This window comes from Falco naumanni, chromosome 14, assembly GCF_017639655.2.
Source record: "Falco naumanni isolate bFalNau1 chromosome 14, bFalNau1.pat, whole genome shotgun sequence".
NCBI lineage: Eukaryota > Metazoa > Chordata > Aves > Falconiformes > Falconidae > Falco > Falco naumanni.
Window position 1 is genome coordinate 6746747 of NC_054067.1, and position 17611 is coordinate 6764357.

At 38.2% G+C, this 17611-nt stretch overlaps 1 protein-coding gene across 2 annotated transcripts in view; it reads left to right on the forward strand.

Moving 5' to 3' along the window:
• The first annotated feature begins 1563 nt into the window (after nucleotides 1-1563).
• The window catches only part of THOC2 (THO complex 2), a 55437-nt gene continuing 39389 nt past the window's right edge, over nucleotides 1564-17611 (forward strand). The window contains exons 1-7 of one of the 2 annotated variants that reach the window (XR_005831033.1): nucleotides 1564-1707; nucleotides 8557-8615; nucleotides 10834-10925; nucleotides 12100-12151; nucleotides 14173-14243; nucleotides 14941-15062; nucleotides 15884-16017. Coding sequence is in view for 1 of the 2 variants with exons in the window: in XM_040614852.1 (XP_040470786.1) it covers nucleotides 1646-1707; nucleotides 8557-8615; nucleotides 10834-10925; nucleotides 12100-12151; nucleotides 14173-14243; nucleotides 14941-15062; nucleotides 15884-16017 (592 nt within the window). In the remaining variant the exon portion in view is untranslated. The remainder of the gene's footprint in view (nucleotides 1708-8556; nucleotides 8616-10833; nucleotides 10926-12099; nucleotides 12152-14172; nucleotides 14244-14940; nucleotides 15063-15883; nucleotides 16018-17611) is intronic. The other variant, XM_040614852.1, reaches the window with a different exon arrangement.

Here is a 17611-nt window from a genome sequence, read left to right on the forward strand (position 1 = left end):
TTCATAAAAAATTATCTCACAGAGATCTTACATTAGTGTGACCATGTTAAAAATGTCCAAGAAAGATTAACGTATAATTAGAGGTGGTTTAAACTTTTCATAGTAACGCTACATAAACCCATTTTAAAACAATTTTTATTAAACAAATTTACTGAATTTACTAAATGCAATCAAATTACCTGATTTAATAAATAACATCATTTATTCTAATGGTATTAACTTGTGAGGGTGTAATGAATTTTTTTTAATATTACCTAAATTGCAACTGAAAAACTAATTTGATATTTTATTGGCAAAAATGCTGTGACAAAAGACAAAGAAAATCTGCTTTTTATCTTGAAAGACAAGACCTCAGCTTGCAACGTGGTTCATAAGGGATGCTGAGGTAGTTCATCACCACAGACAGGGGTCTCTGCATTTTTAACGGTGAGGGTTGAGGGTTTTGCACTTGCAGACATTTAGAACATGGAACATGTGTGTGCACTGCTCCGCCACGCACTGTTCTGCTTAGCGCTTTCCAGCTACGCAGAACTTGAAGAACAAATCAAACACCCTGAAGGACTAGCTGAGGGACACATGCGCTTCATGCACACAACGTTCTGAAAATCATACCAACTAGTTTAGGGCTTTTAGATTCTTTTATTTAAACACTCGCTCGGTGTGTTGGCTCCCAGTTGGTCAGAGTAACGCTGGCCCACGGCAGCTGCTCACAAATGCGTACGAGCCTACACGCTACTTACACGCTGCCTTGCTTTGGGTCATGGTGAATTAGGAGGACGAACTTATTACACAGGAAGATTTTCTGTATTTTCAGCTTTGCTTTATTAGAGGGGTGGTGGATCGGGAAAGGCCACGCACGCGCTGCCAGCTGGTGCCCCGGCCCCCCCCCCAACCATTACACGGTGCCGTCGCAGCACTCGGGGAACAGCGATGCAAAGCACCGCATGGCTTTGGGCAACAGCAGAGCTTTTCCCATTGGAAAAAGCTGCTTCTTCTAAAACTCTTGCCGTTTTCAAAAGTGGTGGGGCAGAATTCGGGGAACAGCGATGCAAAGCCCGGCACAGGTTCGGTCAAGGGCAGAGCTTTCCCATTTACAGAGGCTGCTTCCTTTAAAACTCTCGCCGTTTTCAAAATGGTGATGCTGGAATCGTGAGCTCAAGATTCGAAAAGCAGCAGAACCATTTTTAACAGCTCGTAACGTCTACGTTCTTCTGATGGAACGGTCACGTAACTTGCGGTGTCACACACGCACCACACGCGTTAACCCACCCAGGCCGCCCAGGCCCGGCCCGCTGGGGCCCTTGCAGGGTGCCTGCAATCAGCCGTGCGCAGAGGCGGCGGTGCCGCCAGCTCCGCGCTCCGCCTGCCCCGGCCCGTTACCGGGGCTCCCCCCGCAGCTGCCCTGCCGGGGGACGCTGCCCGGAGCCGCTGGCAGAGGCCGCCTGACGCGCCCCGCGGCCCGTACTTAGCGCAGGCGGCGGCCGAGCGGCGCGGGGCGGGGCTGCCGCGCAGGCGCCGTGGAGCGGCGCGCGCCGTCTCCCAGGGTACGGCGCGCCCGCGTCCCGTGGTTCCTTGCGGGCCGTGCGTCCCCTCTGACCCGGGCTCGTTGCTCCACCATCCGGGCTCTCGGCGCCATACGGGGAAGATGGCGGCGCTGCTCCCTGCCGAGTGGATAAAGAACTGGGAGAAAGGGGGCAAGAACGAGTTGTGAGTGCGGGGCCTCGGCGTGGGAAGGCGATGGGGCGCCGCCGGCCGCCGGCCTGCGGCAGGACGAAGGGACTTGGGCTTCGCCGCCGAGGGAGGCTGGGGGGGGGGGGCGGCGGGGAGGTGGGAGCGGGCGGGGAGGGCGCCGCTCGGGGCTGCGTCCTTGCTGCTGGGGCTTGGGGACGGAACCTGGTGGGGCGGGGGGCGCAGGCCGCCTTCCCATCCGGCTCGGCCTCCTCGGGGGTGGCTGACGCCCTCCGCCGAAGCTCGTCCCCCGTCGCTGGGCCTAGCTCTCCTGGCGCCCGTTGCCCGCGCCCTGAGCGCCCCCTTTCTGCCTCCGAGTCATATTTATCGGGTGTCGGGCTCCTCTTTAGCCGCCCCCCCGGGGTAGCACGGAGCCTGAAGCGTTGTTTCGCTGGCTCCGCGATGTTGACCTTTCTGGCAGAGGTCTCGGCCCCCGTTCCCACCTTTATACCTTTTCTGAGGGCACTAGCGCTGTAATCTTTCATTCAGGCAAGGTAGGATCAGCTAGTCGATCCTATTTATCCTGCGAGGTAACCTTTGTGCACTCAGGGGGCTGTTTGCAGCTTCCCAGATCAATGCAGGTGTGCTAGGAGCTTTCCCCTTCAGGGCCTTCTGTGTATGTGTTTTAAGCAGTCTTAACTTGGCAGATTCACTATGCTGCGTTTCAGGAGTGCATCTGTTCAGGGGGTTGTTAACCAGTTTGTCCATTTCATGTTACTGTATTAGTTTGGGCAAGGGCATCCTGTGTACTAACTATATGTATTTGAATGCTGTTATTTTGATGCCTTCATGCACTTGTCTTTTTTTTGTTTTAACCAAAAAAACACTACAGTTCCAAATACGGGTGTTTGGGGGATTACTTGGAGAAACGCTCTTTGATATTCATGCTTTCTGTTATTTTCTTTTGTTCATCTGTTTTAAAATGTTGTGCAGGTGTGGTAATGGTGTGCATTCAGTGCGTGAAGAAAAAGGTCGTGGGGTAGAGAACAGAGAACATAGAGGCTCCCTGCATGAAGCACTGTTCTCCCCAGACCCTCCATTTTGTAGTGAAGGCCCCCCCCTTTTATAGCCATGTCATTTTTGGCTTTGAATTGTGCTAGAACTATTGTTACTTTAGCATGTAAGATCAACGTGTTTTGATGTTAATGATAAAAGGCCAATGAAATGTCTTCTGTACCTGCATTTCCAACAGAAATAAAAGTGTTCAGGAGCCCCTGAAGAATGCTGAGGTTTGCATTGCTTTTTCAATCTACTGCTTAGGATTTTATGGCAGTAGCTGAATTTGCACCCATGGCAGTATTTATGCAATAAACACAGATACCTTTTTATTGAACTTCAGAATTTAGAAATGTTTGTATGAATAGCAAAGAATAAAAAAGGTATACTGATACCTTTGAAAAATGCCCATATGATTATAATAAAACATCTACTTTTATACATAACATATACATGTGGATGCACTTGCTAGGTTTTCTGTAATAGGTAAGTCATTTTTGCCTGAAGTAGTCACATATGATTATAATTTTTGTAATTTACCCTGTTGCCGTCATTGAGATTGTATGGAGTTCACCATGTATGGAGTGTTCAAGGATAGAAATTCCATAGTTTGATCACATAATGGCAGCTGCATTGTTTGCATTGACTTCTCAGAACCTCTATCTATGTAAGAGGCAAGTTACCTTAGCTTTTGGCCCTAATTGAACCTTTTATGATTCTCACCTTCCCCCAGAGCATACTTCTTAACTACGATCAGAAGAAAGTGTTGTGGAACCAATAGAATGAAATGATAGGCTAGTTCTTGTATTTGTGGCATTTACACTTCATTTGGAATGCTGCTGAAATGCAGTTCCAGGCATGATTTCAAGAGTAGCTTGCAAAGGAAGCCATACATTTAGGGGGAAAAAAAGAAATGATTGTGCCTGGATAACAGTTGTCAGTTTTTGCAGTGATAGATTTGTAAGTATGTGGAGTATACGAACTTACTTTCTAGAAGCAAAAGAATCTGTAGCCACTATCTAGGGAACTTCTTAGGAAACAACTTTTTTGGGGGAATCTTCAGTGTGTAACTTTGCATTTCTTTTTCCAGAGCTTCCTATCTACTCTTTTACTGGGGAAAAAAAATTATGATGCTTTCTTTCAAAAATGAAATACATGAAATTTTTTAAGCATGATTTAAAGTATACCTGTAACGATACTTCTTATTTTTGAGCTATTTATCCAATACAAATATGCCCAGAAGTATAAATTAGGTCTCGGCCTTACATCTAAGACACAATTACAGCCTCAGAGTTTGTGGTTCAAAGTTAAGACAATGCATGATATTGATAAACAAGTTAGAGTAGTGGGAAGGGGAAGGATACTGCAGAGGGACAAACCTGATATTTATAGTAAATACAGGATTTGCAAAAAGTTCAGAAGTTTGGATTTTCTTCTTCTGTGGAAGCCTGGTCTAATAAAGCCCGTGCATTGAAGTCAGAGAAATTCACGCTTATGTAGAGGGGGTTGTTTTGTTTTTAAATGAAGGGGTGGGCTCATTTGGAGGGAGGCAAATTCCAACTTTGTTAAAAAGTGAGGTTTATAGGAAAAAAACCTGAACAAAACACCTTCATAATTAGCAGAAAGAAAAGCCCAAGATAGTGTTTTGGCACTTACTAGTTACCTAAATAAAAACAGTTTTATGTTTTGGGGGAATGTGAAAGTGTATTGAGAGAAGTAAATGATTTGGGTTTATTTGGTATTTCAGCTTCTATGGTGATTAATATAGGATGCTTAAGGTTATCTCTGTATGTTTGCGTTCTGAGTGGTATGGTGGTGGTCTCCTATACCTGAAAACATACCAGATCTGTAATATTGCTGTAGTCTGTGGGAGATGATGTTATTGGGGTGGCAAGGAAGGAGAAAAAAAGGAAGAAGTTTGGTTTATAGAGAAAACAAAATATAGGGGTGTTTTAAAGAAATCCTACAAGGAAGTCAGTTTGCAACTGACTGATCTTTTGCTGTGGAAAATAATTAACTTTATTTTTGCTGATGTGATAGTTCATCATGATAAAACAGAAATAGCCCAAACCCAGAAAGTAAGGATTTTGTATGTCTTAGAGTTTCATGTTAGATAGTAAGGCAACATTGTAGAGCTTAGGTAACAGTGACCAGTCTGTTCCTAGAAATTGTTCAGAGACCTTGATCAAAACTGTACATGCTTTAAATCTGATTAATTGGACTATTGATTTGTAATAATATCTAACACCGATATGTAAATGTACATCATGATAGCTTCAAGTGCTCTTAGCTGTCAAAACTGTAAATGGGTGAGGATGTGGTCATCTTATCTGTCACTTTGTTTTGTTCAGACCCTCATCTAAATATAGTTTATTAAATTATGTGTGTTTGTTTTGCTACTCTGTACTGTATAGAGATTGAGTTGGGATCTGTGTATGACTGCTTATTATGCTGATCAGTCTAGACTCCTTGTACACCTATTTGTGTGTACTTACACTGTCCTTTGTAGTGGAATTGTGTATTGTTTTGTAGAGTGTCTTCCACAATAAGATGCTGGTCTATGATTGTAGCCCATGTGGACATTTATAATATGCATTGAATGGCAAGGACTTAGTATTAGACTGGTACCTTGTTTTGTGATAAACACATTGAGGACCCTTTAATGTAGAAGTAAGGTTTTAATAATATACTTGGCTGGCAGTTTATGCAATATGTTAAGCCTCAGGATAAACTGAAGAAGCTTAACAGTTTGTGAAATTTTGAGACTTGATGTTTCAAGCACCCCTGATAGGTTTGTTACTTCCACACGGAATGTCAGTGTTGAGTTGAAGGGCTGAGAGTCAGGAAAACAGTTTAGTTGTATTTTTGCCATCCTGACTGCAAAATGCAGTTGACTGTACTTTATCTCAATTAGAGAACTACCCACCCGCATCAGTTAAACTCATATACTTAAATGTTTGCAGGCACATGCACTTTGTGACAATTACTGCCATATACTATGTGTGGGAGTGTAATTGAGGCTGTAGAACATTGCATATGAATTGGGAAACCTGGGTTCAGTTGATGACTCTGCCATGCAAGTTTGATAGGTGTTCAACACTGCTTCAGGATTTGTTGTTTAAGCAAATCTATCCCATCTTGGTCTAAAACAAATTTAATTTAAAACTTTGGTTTTCAGAGGTGATTCTATAACTTTTTAAAACTATTTTTACTTTCTAGGTTATCCTGTTTTTTTTATTGTATCTTATACGTTTTGCGGTTTTATTTTTGCATGAAGCAATGTAGGTTTTAGTGGAGTAGGGTAGCTCTCTGTTCTACGCTTGCAGTAAGGAACTACAAGATTAGAGTAATAAATGTTTCAAATGAACTCTTAATGGACAACAGACAGTTTGGGTCTGTTGAACTGAAAAGTGGACCTGATAAATTTCCATTGTCATGGGCAGTGTTTAAATGAGAAGGTATTGTGTGGCTGTTTTCCCAAGCTGGTTAGTTGTACTGATACAGACGTTTTTATTCTTGTGAACATGAAAGTATTGCGATTTTAATTCTTGATGCTCTCAGTTAATCTCACAGCTTCTTGGTACTGGAAGGGAGGGCTTCTGCCTTCATTCACGAGGGCTCTCTTTACTCTGGTGCTTATCTGACCTCCTGGTAAGATGCTTCAGCTTGCAAAGTTGGCAGAAGACTTATTTTTACCAGTTTTCTGCCAGGTTTGTCAGTTTAACTGATTTAACTGACATGAGGGCTAGAACTCTGTGGCCAAGAAGGGAAGAAGCGTTGGTGAATGTACATTTCTGCAGCATCAAGCCATTAAATCAGCTCAGCTGTGCTGCCTGACAGCACCTTCAGAAAAGGTCATCCTCCTTTGGAGTACCTGTATGAAAGAATATAAGCAGAATTATTAATTTAGATCCAAAGAGTAATATCACAGTCATCTTTTCTGCTACCAAAATTTTCTCGTGAAGACTTTCATGAAAAGAAAATTTTTAGGGTTTTTTTTTTCCAGTTTAATAGCTCAGGGTTTTTTAATTACAAACATAAAGCAAGTTTTACAGACTAATTTTAAATAAGGTTTCTTGTTACTTTGATCAAACAGATTTGTTTCTTGAAGTAATACGAAGTTGATAGTACTGTTTTGGTATTGCCTGAAAAGGGAATTGGAAGAGGTTAAAACTCTTATGTCGTATTAAGATGTACTTAAGTGAACGCTTCTGTCCAAGTAGACAGGGTTGTTGCTCGTGCAGTGTGGTTGATGATACCACCTTATGACACAGGGGTCAAAGTGTGCATCTCAGTAGATAATTTTTTGGAATTGGATGTTTCACTTTGCTGTTACTTGTATACGGAGCTTAGAAATGAGTGCTTATATGGTAACTTATTTATGGAGGAGGAGTAATTAAAATTTAAGAAAATCTGATCGATCAAATTGATACACTGTTTGGGGATAGCTGGGAAAAAAATCTATTGCTGCTTTAAAAAAAGTGCACTTATCATGAATGAAAAATAAAATAAATTACCCATTCCTCTGTTTTTGCTATCTTTGCTCTGGTTAATTCCAAATATTGTGCATTCTCTTCAACAGCATTTAGAACATCTTAGCCATACCATTGCTTTTTGCGGAGCTAGCACATTTCTGCTGGTTACATTGTATGTGAAACTGCCCATTTTCCAGTTGTCTTTAAAGGGTGCATATACCTTGTATTTGCTAATTACAATCCTTTGATTGCTGGAACAGCTGTTCAGTCCTGCTAGAGAGGTAATAAATGGCATAGGATGCAAATAGAATGAATGACAGATTGCTACAGAATCCTTTTTTACTGTTTATTTTTGATGATAAGCCTCTTAATAATTCTAAACACCTGCTTTACTTGAGAACATGCTTAAGAATTGCTCCCACAGGAAATTGTGGTCTTGCCATCTTATGTAGGAATACGATGTAGCTCTGATACCAGCTTCAGTTTCTGCACATGAAAGACTTTTTGACGAAAAATATGTGAAACTTCCGGTTGAAAACTTGAAAGTGTGAAGAAAATTGTTAAGATATTAATTGGCCTGTGTTATAATATAGGTAAATCACTACTATTTTTTAAGTATGAAACTGCTTTTGAAACCTCGTGCTGAGGTGACTGTGGTGGAGAGGGAAAATCCTTGTAGCTTGGAAGCATCTCCGTTTCTAAGCCATCAGTGTAGTGGAGAGGCCTGCTCTTTGAGCATTTATTTTATAATGCACAGAGCTGTTAATTTCATGGAGCCATATGTACAGTATTTAGTGTACTTCTTACATATAGCTAATTTGATTGAGGGAGCCTCAGGAGACAATGTAACATGACAGGTCTTTGCATCCTGTAATGGATTCCCTTAGTGACTGTCTCACCACTGATAAAACACTGCATCAGGAAGTCATGCATGTGTTTTAATGTTAAAATTTTTTACAGGCCAGAGTTTGAAAACTGTGATAGTACTTCCACGAGAAGCATTTCCTTATTGGGTAACAATAGTACGTTAATGCTAGCGCTTCCATGTTTCCTTTCACATTAAAATTGCCGCGTGTACTCACTTTTCTGTGTGTAAGTATGTGTAATGTTAGGAATAGTATTTTTTTGAAGTATATGATATATATGTGTGAGATCTATTGGGAAACTTGTATTTCTTTGCTGTGCAATTTCTGTGAATTAGTGTTTATGAAAGTTAAAATGTAGTCAGCCATTTAAACTGCCCAAATTTAAAGTATTTTAGCCAGAACAACAACAAAAAAAGCCTCCAAACATTTTTGTGTGTATGCTAATCTCTGTTTTTATGTTTTTAATTTTTTTAATATTTTTTCTGTTTCAGTGTGCAACTATGTCGCACTCTCAGTGAAAACAAAAGCCACGATAGTATGGGTTTCAGAGGTAGGTTGTGCGGGTTTTTTGTGGTTCTTAAAATAAAAAAAAAGGTGGTTCTTAAAAAAAGGCCTGGAAAGAGTTGATCATGGTACATCTGCATGTATCTGGTTGGAATATTCCTGTACGGTGATCATTGATCATTAATACATGCTAAAGATGAATACTACAGATAGTAAGGCAATACAAACATCCACAACTAGTTTTGTCTTCAGATGTCCAGGTAAGAGATTTCTTAGACAGTAGTTAAGTGGTGGTGGGGTAGTCCATTATTTGGTCTGTGTTGTAGAAAATTCAATTCCTTTTTGCAGACTCAAATACAGTTTTATTCTAAAAGTTATATGTATGAACACTACTGTATGCAAGTGTACTTGTATACTGCAGAAAGTAATTTTTACAGCAATGCCTGAGTTAGAGACTTTCTCCTTTGTTAGTGAACGACACTGCTGTCTTCAAGTTTTAAATTCTCACCTTAAAAAAATCTTTGGTCTTTGCAGAAAGATTAAATTTTTCTTCGCATTGCAGAATCTGTTGGAAGAAAAGCTTCCATATTACTAAGACCACAAATGTGCTATGCTGTTCAGATGGTGTTTTGAGCTCCTGCTAGAATAGTCATAATGGGCAATTGTAATAGAAGAAAAGAGAAACCAAAATGTTTCAATGTAAATTATAAGTAATACTATTAAGTACAAAGAACTTATTATTGAACAGAGCTACACCATTATTCCCAAAGTTTTTGAAGAAAGGTCAGCAGATGTTCTCTGTTCTAGATGGAGATGGACAATTGCTATATGCTGTTGTTCGTTTTTTTTTTTAAATCTGTCCTTGTCAGGATCTAAAATATCCAGTGGGAATTACTAGATAGATACATGCAGTGGCTATATTGGAGGAATTACTATACAGAAATAGTTTAAGTCCTTCTGGTCATGGAAGAAAACCCTGAAAATACAGATAATTTGGAGTGAGGTACCAAGATGCTGACTGCTAAGAATTTGAGTCCACATGACCCACATCCAGTTCTGAAAACTGCACTGGCTGTTATGCCTTTACGGTTCCAGAAAGGCATTTATTGAGGTCCTGTATACTACAAGCTTATGGAGACAGGCCAGGTTTTGGTGGTGTACCTATGTAACAAATACCCCATCATGTGGGGAGCCACTTGCAGAGAGAGGCATGTTTGGGGCTATGCTTATAGTTTGTTTGGGTTCATCATAAATTATTAAATTGGGTACTGCACCAAACTGCTTGAATTTGCCTTCAAAATAGTAGAGTTATATTTTACATAGCATTGGTGGCTAAACCAATCCTGCTATATTCAGATCTTCCACAATTAATATTCTTTGCCAAAAGCATTGTGATAGGTAAAATTAACCTATCAATTTAAAAAAGAAATAAATCTACTTTTAATGCAGCTACAGTGCTCTGCAGTCACCAAGTTATCAAGTACCTGCTTTAAGTCATTAAGATCTGTAGCTTTTATACCCCTTGTGAATATTGAGTAAACCACATGGTACAAGTGCAAGGTGAAAGTATTTGGTTTGATTATTTTTCACATACTAAAAAGTATAGCAGCATTGTGGTGTATTCAAGAACAATTCTTTACGAGTTTACCATAGTAGGTTTTGCAACCACTATTTTTAACATGGCAAGATTTTTTCAAATGCTATACCTCAGTTTAGTGTTTCAGCTTAATGTAAGCTTTTGTAAAGCAGCATTCTTCAGTTATTGGAGACTTCCCTTAAAAAAAAATCCTCATTAAGTATTTTTTTCCAATTACATTTTACTTTCTCCAAGAGAAGTGGTTCTTGAGAGCATATCTGTGTTGAGGTATGATTAGGAAAAAGTACTGTAATGTTTCCTATGTGTTGTATTTTTATGTGTATGTGTAATATATTTATGTGAATTATGAGTCTTGGCAGTTGGTTTAGGAAAGACAGATTAACTTAAGCTTTTATGTGCAGCACTGTAGTTTTTCATTCCATTTTATTGTTATTACATAAACTCCCTAGGGAAAGTGTATTGTCTCTCTTCTATCTGCTTGTGTGAAGTCTTAGATATTGATGTTTTATTTAATCTATCAGCAGTAATAAAGTAATCCCAGTCATTGGTAAAAGAAGCATATCCTCTTTACTTGCAGGGTGTCTGAAGTCTACAGGATTATTGTAAACATTGCTCTAAAAGTTACCAAAGATTACCTAACATGTTCCTTAATGTTTTCTTTCAATAGATATCCAACAGGCTTTGTACGAGCTTGCATACCATGTTGTCAGAGGAAACTTGAAGCATGATCAAGCTTCTAATGTTCTTGGTGATGTCATAGTAAGTAGATATTTTTAATAGTTGCATGCTTACCAAATTTCTAGTTTGTTATAAAAATCTGAATGAAAATCAAGTAGCATAGTGTTGAACAGACTTGGTTTTCCATATCTAAAAAGTTCTTGTTCTTGTCAATTTCTTTTTCTTCATTTGTGTGCACTTGAAATATATGTAGTTTGTCAGTGGTTTTTTTTCCCTACTTTTTGTGGGAAGGAATAGATATATTCATTTTAGGAGAAATTAAATGTTTTTTAAAAGGCATGTGAAGACTGACATTTTAAATAAATGCTAAAAATAGGTTTCACTAGCTTATGCAGCTTGTCTGTGATGCCACCTACTGGTTTTTATAATTTACGTCTATCTTAGTGTAACAATGTGTGTGTGCCATTTTACTATTGAGAGGTCTTAAGTCTGCTGTCTGCCTTTAAAATAATGCATTAGACTTATTTTAAGAAAAATCTTTTTCAAACAAAAACTACTTTGAATAAATAGAGGAAGTAGGGAAAAGAGTATTTTCTTCTAAACTTCTAAGATTACCAAATGTTAGTGTTCAAAAATAAAGTGAAAAAAATACGCTTTAAAATATTGAAAACAATAGTTTCTTTTTCTTTGTAAGTTAGACTGCTGTTTTGTGTGTAGAACATTACAAAAAATGTTTTGCAGTGATCTATTCTAGGATAACCTTTCTAGGTTTTTAAACTTCTGCATTGGGTTTGAGAGAAGTCAAAGCTGAGGTGCACATGCTATTGGGGTAGCATGTGTTAATGTTTGATCTTTAGTTACTGTAGGAAAATGTAATTTGTTGGCTGCTTGAGAAAGTGTAGCTTCCTCTTTGGGCTGGTGCTGATCTTTACACAGGGAGTTCCGCTGTGGTAGAGAAGTGGAGGCATTTACTGGAGGATTTTGTCCTTCTCCACTAGATACTCTTTTAAATTACATCGAAATGTTATGTTATTTCATTACATATTAATAATTAGTACAGCACTTAATGTTAGTCAATAATTGACCCTCTGAATTATTAATTAACATAACTTTATTAGTATCAGCAGTAATATATTATTAATTAATGTGAACTTACTTCATAATGAAGTGTTGTTTTGTGTAATGGATTAAGAATTTCCTAAGTGTACACATGTGAATTTGTGTGTTCACTAAGCACGAACTTTTTCCTTTTTAGGAATTCCGGGAAGACATGCCTTCCATCCTAGCTGATGTATTCTGTATATTAGGTAAGTTGGGTTTCCTTCCTTTCAGCATTGCCTCAGATATGGAGAAATACATGCTTACTTCTTCAGGAAACTTCATTAAATCTGTAAAGCATGAGTTCTGTTTACAAAGTATGTGTTGATTCTTCCTCGGTGTATCTGTATCTCAGTTGTTAATGTATTTTCATTCTGCTTTGTTCTGTTATAGTTTCCAGAAACTTAGCTATTAAAGGCAGTGGAAACTGATCTGTCAAGAATAGTTAAAGGAGCTAGCTTTTAAGAATGTTGGGTGTTAGCTAATGGAACTGGTGACTTAGTGTTGTTATCATTCTTTTAAGTGCTTTAAATCAAAGTTGACGTCCTGGTAGGGATATCCTCTGTTCTGTTCTCAGAATGTGTTCTGTAAATATTTGTATCTGTACTGTCACTCTTAGTGAAATGAAGCTTGTACTAATTGTCCAGAAATCTAAAGGCAAACAGTATCATTTTCCAAATCACTGTCTGCCAACTGAGCAGGTTTTAGAGATATGTACTTATTCTGGTATTAACTTTGGGATTTTTATGTTGTGATGTCTTCATCATGGAGCCTGGTTTGTTCTATATACTGAAAGAGTGTGGCATCTTCTGTGCTGTGGCTGCCTGTGCAGAGAGGCACCTCGTTAAGTTTCCATATGCAGCCTCAGTTCTGTAACATGTAAAAGATTAATTTTGACTTTGTTTTATTCATAATGTCTCGTTCTGTGTACTTCTATCATCTTTTTGTAATGATTTGTTTTTATAATGTAGTATTACATCAATACCCTTTTGGTTTTGAGCTGGGTTAGAAAATTTTGATTAGTTGTTTCTGCAACTACTTGAATAACTGAAACTAGTTATTTGTCTGCCTCTTTTTCCGTATTTTTTTTTCCCCCTCCTTCCCTTCAAATTAGTATGTACCAAATGCCATGCCTCCACTAGCAGCAGAGCAATAAATACATGGCTAAGAAGCTATGTTTCAGACTCTGGGACAAAGGACATTTGAAAACTTCTTGCTTGTTTTTAAGGAGTTTTCTCCTCTAACCGGTAACTGCTACTGTTGGGACTTTTTTTTTCCCCCCTAATGTCGTCAACTTAGCTAATGTGCTTCAATGTGTGAGAATTTTTATTTACCCACTTTATCCCTTCATCCACATCCCTAGACTGATTTTTTTTCTTCAGATTCTTTGGCTGAGAGGCTTGGCTGCTAGGGTCCAGACTGATCTGACAAGTCTGCCTCCACTGTTGTCCTCCTGCAGCATTGTTTTTCAGTCTGTTTTGAGGCTGCTTTCTCAAGAGTTTTGTTGTTCATGTTTTCTCTGTGGGTCTAGTCTTTCTGTGGGTTTGTGAGATTTTTTTTTTTTTTGGGTGTGGATGTATTTTTTCATGATGTCTGTCTGCCTTGCGTTCTTCTGTTGAATTTTGCACTCCTTCTGCAGGTCCTTGCTTCCTGTAACATGCTTTTTAAAACTACTTTAGACAGGTGTGCTTCCTTGGCTATTGTTTTATGGCTTGTCTTCTCATAGGAGCGGATTTGTGAATTGCATTCGATAGTTGACAATGCAAAAGAAAAGAATGGAAATCCAGAGTCATAGATAGTAAAAGACTGCAGACCAGGCGGTACATGGTAGTTACTCTGAAGACACAGAGGAAGAGACTAGAACATTACATTAAGGCTAGGATTATTTTCAGCAATTCATACTTCTCTTCATTCATGCTTAGTGGTTCTGAATGCTTGCTGTAAGCCTTATCGTGACAGAGAAGGGCAAGAAAAAAATGTTATGGCATTCTTCTGATTTCTCTTTTACCTTTTCAATGAGTTTGGTGGATGTGGCTAAGTTGTCATGAAAATACAACGTGGACCTTAAGGTAGATGATTAGGTGGAAAGTGACAAGAAGCTAGACAAGCTGCTTTGTTTGCATTGTGTTCTCAATAGCATTTATCTGAATACTTACAAAAAGAAGAAACTTAGAAATTCCACAAGTAAATGATTTCTTTTTTCCCTTTTTTTCATCTTCTTTTATACTAGATATTGAGACAAGTTGTTTAGAAGAGAAAAGTAAGAGGGATCATTTTACCCAACTGGTATTAGCCTGTTTGGTAAGTTGCACCTAGAAAGTCTTTTGATAAAAGTATATGTCAAAATCTGACAAAAATCAGCGAGTTTGAAGCTTGTTTTTTTTTTTTTTCTTTTGCAAAAAAGGGCTATTAGAATGTTTGAATAAATTCCCAAATAATTTAAGAATGCATCTTCAAAGTGTTGTGGTAGAGTAATATAGTTGCCTCTTGAATGATTTGAAGAGTTTTGAGGGAACTTAAATTTTTCCCACTGTCAGTTTAACAGAACTTTCGCCTCCACAGTATGTTTTGAGTTGGACTTCTTTATGCAGCCTTCTCTGTCTTTAGAAGTGGCATTTCTAACCACATGGAATAAGTGTGATTAGTAGGAAAATTCAGCATTATTTTCATAATAAGGCTTTTCTCCCAGAATATGGGAGATAATGGGTATAAGCTTTGTAAGTATGCAGTTCTTCGTAATATTACTAGATGCTATGCAACATACACTTTGTAACCAGCAATTAGATTCTAGGACATGTTTCTTCAAGGTGCTCTTGCATATAAAATCTACCACTGTAAAATTCCAATTACAGTTAAATAGCTTCTTGCTTTTGTCCACTTCTATGTTTGAAGCAGAATGCATTTAGTATCATGGTATATCATGATATTTGAATGTTTTTTTCTATTCAGAATCATGTAGCCTAATTGACAAATTTGCTGTGGTTTTGGTGTTTTTCAGTATCTTGTATCTGACACTGTTCTAAAGGAGCGTTTAGATCCAGAGACCCTGGAGTCATTAGGACTTATCAAGCAGTCTCAACAATTCAATCAGAAATCTGTCAAAATAAAGACAAAACTGTTGTAAGTATTGGGGCAGGGGTTGTTTGGGGAGTGGGTGAGAAGGGGCAATGGTATTTAGTCTGGTAACAATGTTTTCTAATAGTGTGTAATGTTTATTTCAATAAAATACTAGATTTTCTTTGGGAAATATGTTTTGTCACACTTGAACTTGTTGACAAAAGAACCTCATTAGCTCTCTTGGTTTTCAAACTCTTGAGAAACAACGTCTTTTTTGATGTGACCTATTGCTATGGTTCTTGCTTGCAGTGATTCCATATCTGCAGATTAAATAATTAATACTTAAATTCACATTTGTCACAAAATTATAAAGTATAAGAAAATTAATTGTTACTGTTGCATCAGTTAAGCAGAGGCATTTGTTTTCATAAATAAGCAAATGTTATGATAGTTTAGGCAACACAGGATATATTTTTGTGATGTGTGTTTAGTTTTTGTCTCTGCATCCAGTGTTTTAGTCTCAATCTCAAAGAACACCACTAGAAACTAGAATAGGTCTGTAAGCACAGACTTTTACAGGGCGGTTCTCCAGCACAGTGTGCAACATCAAGTTTTACTTTACATATAAGCATAATCTTGCTATTAAATGGTCTGCATTTGAAAGAAAAGAAGAGCTGGATTTGTTTGGAGAACACTTGCTACCTTGCAGGTATTCATTGTGCTGCATTCTATACTTTTTGCAATAGCTCAGTTAAATTACAGATTGTTAAAAATCTGTGCAAAATCAGAATTTTATATAAAAAATTTAATACTGATAAAGGCATAAATACGCTTCACTGTACATTTGTGTAATGCATTAGTGTTTAATTTCTGTGTGTTTGCAGTTATAAGCAACAGAAGTTTAACTTGTTACGAGAGGAGAATGAAGGTTATGCGAAACTCATCGCAGAACTGGGGCAAGACTTATCTGGAAATATCACTAGTGATTTAATCCTTGAAAATATCAAATCTTTAATAGGTAAGGAATTTGTGTAAGGAATATGGGCACTGGTTTTCCTACATGGTCTTACGAGTGCAAATGGTGACTTCAGACTATTGCTTGAGATCATCTGTGGATCCAATAATGTGCCATGAGGGTGTGTAGTGCAATTGCAACATGTTGGTATATCACCTTGCATAGAATTATGACACTTGGAAGTTCCTATTCCTGTGCATAATTAATTTGGGGAATGTTGTGTAGTTAATTTAGATACTGAATTTATGGTATTGCTCAAATATGCACACTGTGATTTTGATTCATTTCAGCAGTATTTTTTGAGGGTGTGCTTCTCATCTCTTAGCAGGGAGATTGGAGTGTAACAAAGTAATACTTTTTGCTGTTTTAAAGTACTCAGTTCAATGCATGAATATTCTTTTAGTCTTAAAGAAGTTGAATAAGTGATTCCTTATGAAAAGAAATGAGAAATAGTAAATATTCTTCCTATATCTACTTTGTAATTTGTCCATGTTTGAGTCTTGGGGGGAGTGTCACAATCAAAGTGCAAAGTATGTTAAAAATGGGAAATATCTGTAATTCCCCATGTTTTACACTCCATTTTTGAATGGAATTTTATGAAACAGGCACCGGTGCAAACATTAATCTGTTGTATATGGTGCCAGTGCAGTAATGGTCAAAAGGCTATGCTGCTATTTTATAAAAGGTAATTTTTTTTCATCTGTTTTTTCACTTGTTTTCACAGAGTTTTGCCTGAGACAGTCAAATCCCTGTAATAATACTACTTGTTTCAGAACAGAGCTAGAGAAGAGGATGTTTTTGCTAGTTATTACAGGAAAAAATACATAAAGTTTGACAAACTTTATAACAAAACATTCTTCCATCTTCTGGAATTTTAGGAATTGCAAAGACTTCCGATAAATTGTCAATTCTTTTAACGCACTGACTTGCAGTAGGTCCTGGTGTAGTGGAAATAGCTTTTGGGAAGGAAAGACTGATGCATTTATATACCTGTATAGTGAATGTGCCTGGATAAAATTTCTCATGGCACAGTGAAGAAAATAGTCTAGGTCTGGATTCTTTTGATATAGGTAAAAGTTCTCTCTCGAGCATGTCTCCTGGAGTTCTCGGCGAAAAATGTATATAATAAGATAATACAGGTGAAATTACAACATTGGCTTACCTGATCTGTAGTTTTGTTCTTGCTCCCCTCAAAATAAACAAACTGTTCTCCCTAATGCTAGCAATAATACTGAATTGACAGGACAGTACGACATGGATTATGATCTAGCTTAAACCAGAACAGTCTTTGGGTGTAAAATCATTTATAGCTGGCTGACTTGTGTGACTGCATGAATACGTGTGCCACCAGAAGGGGAGAGGAAGCAGCCCATGCCTTTTGCTGGCAGCGTGGTATTAGTGAGGTTGGGTTTTTACTAATTAAATGTTTGCCTTCAGGTGGTAATTTCTAGGTTTTCTGTAATCTGAATTGAAAATTCTATTTAGTATCTTTGCCTAGTTCAGTATTTGGCACAAGGCAAGGTGATTGATGCTGTATTTACAGATGATCCGGATTACTGTGCTGTACATAAATCCAGGTTCAATTTGAACTGAAAAG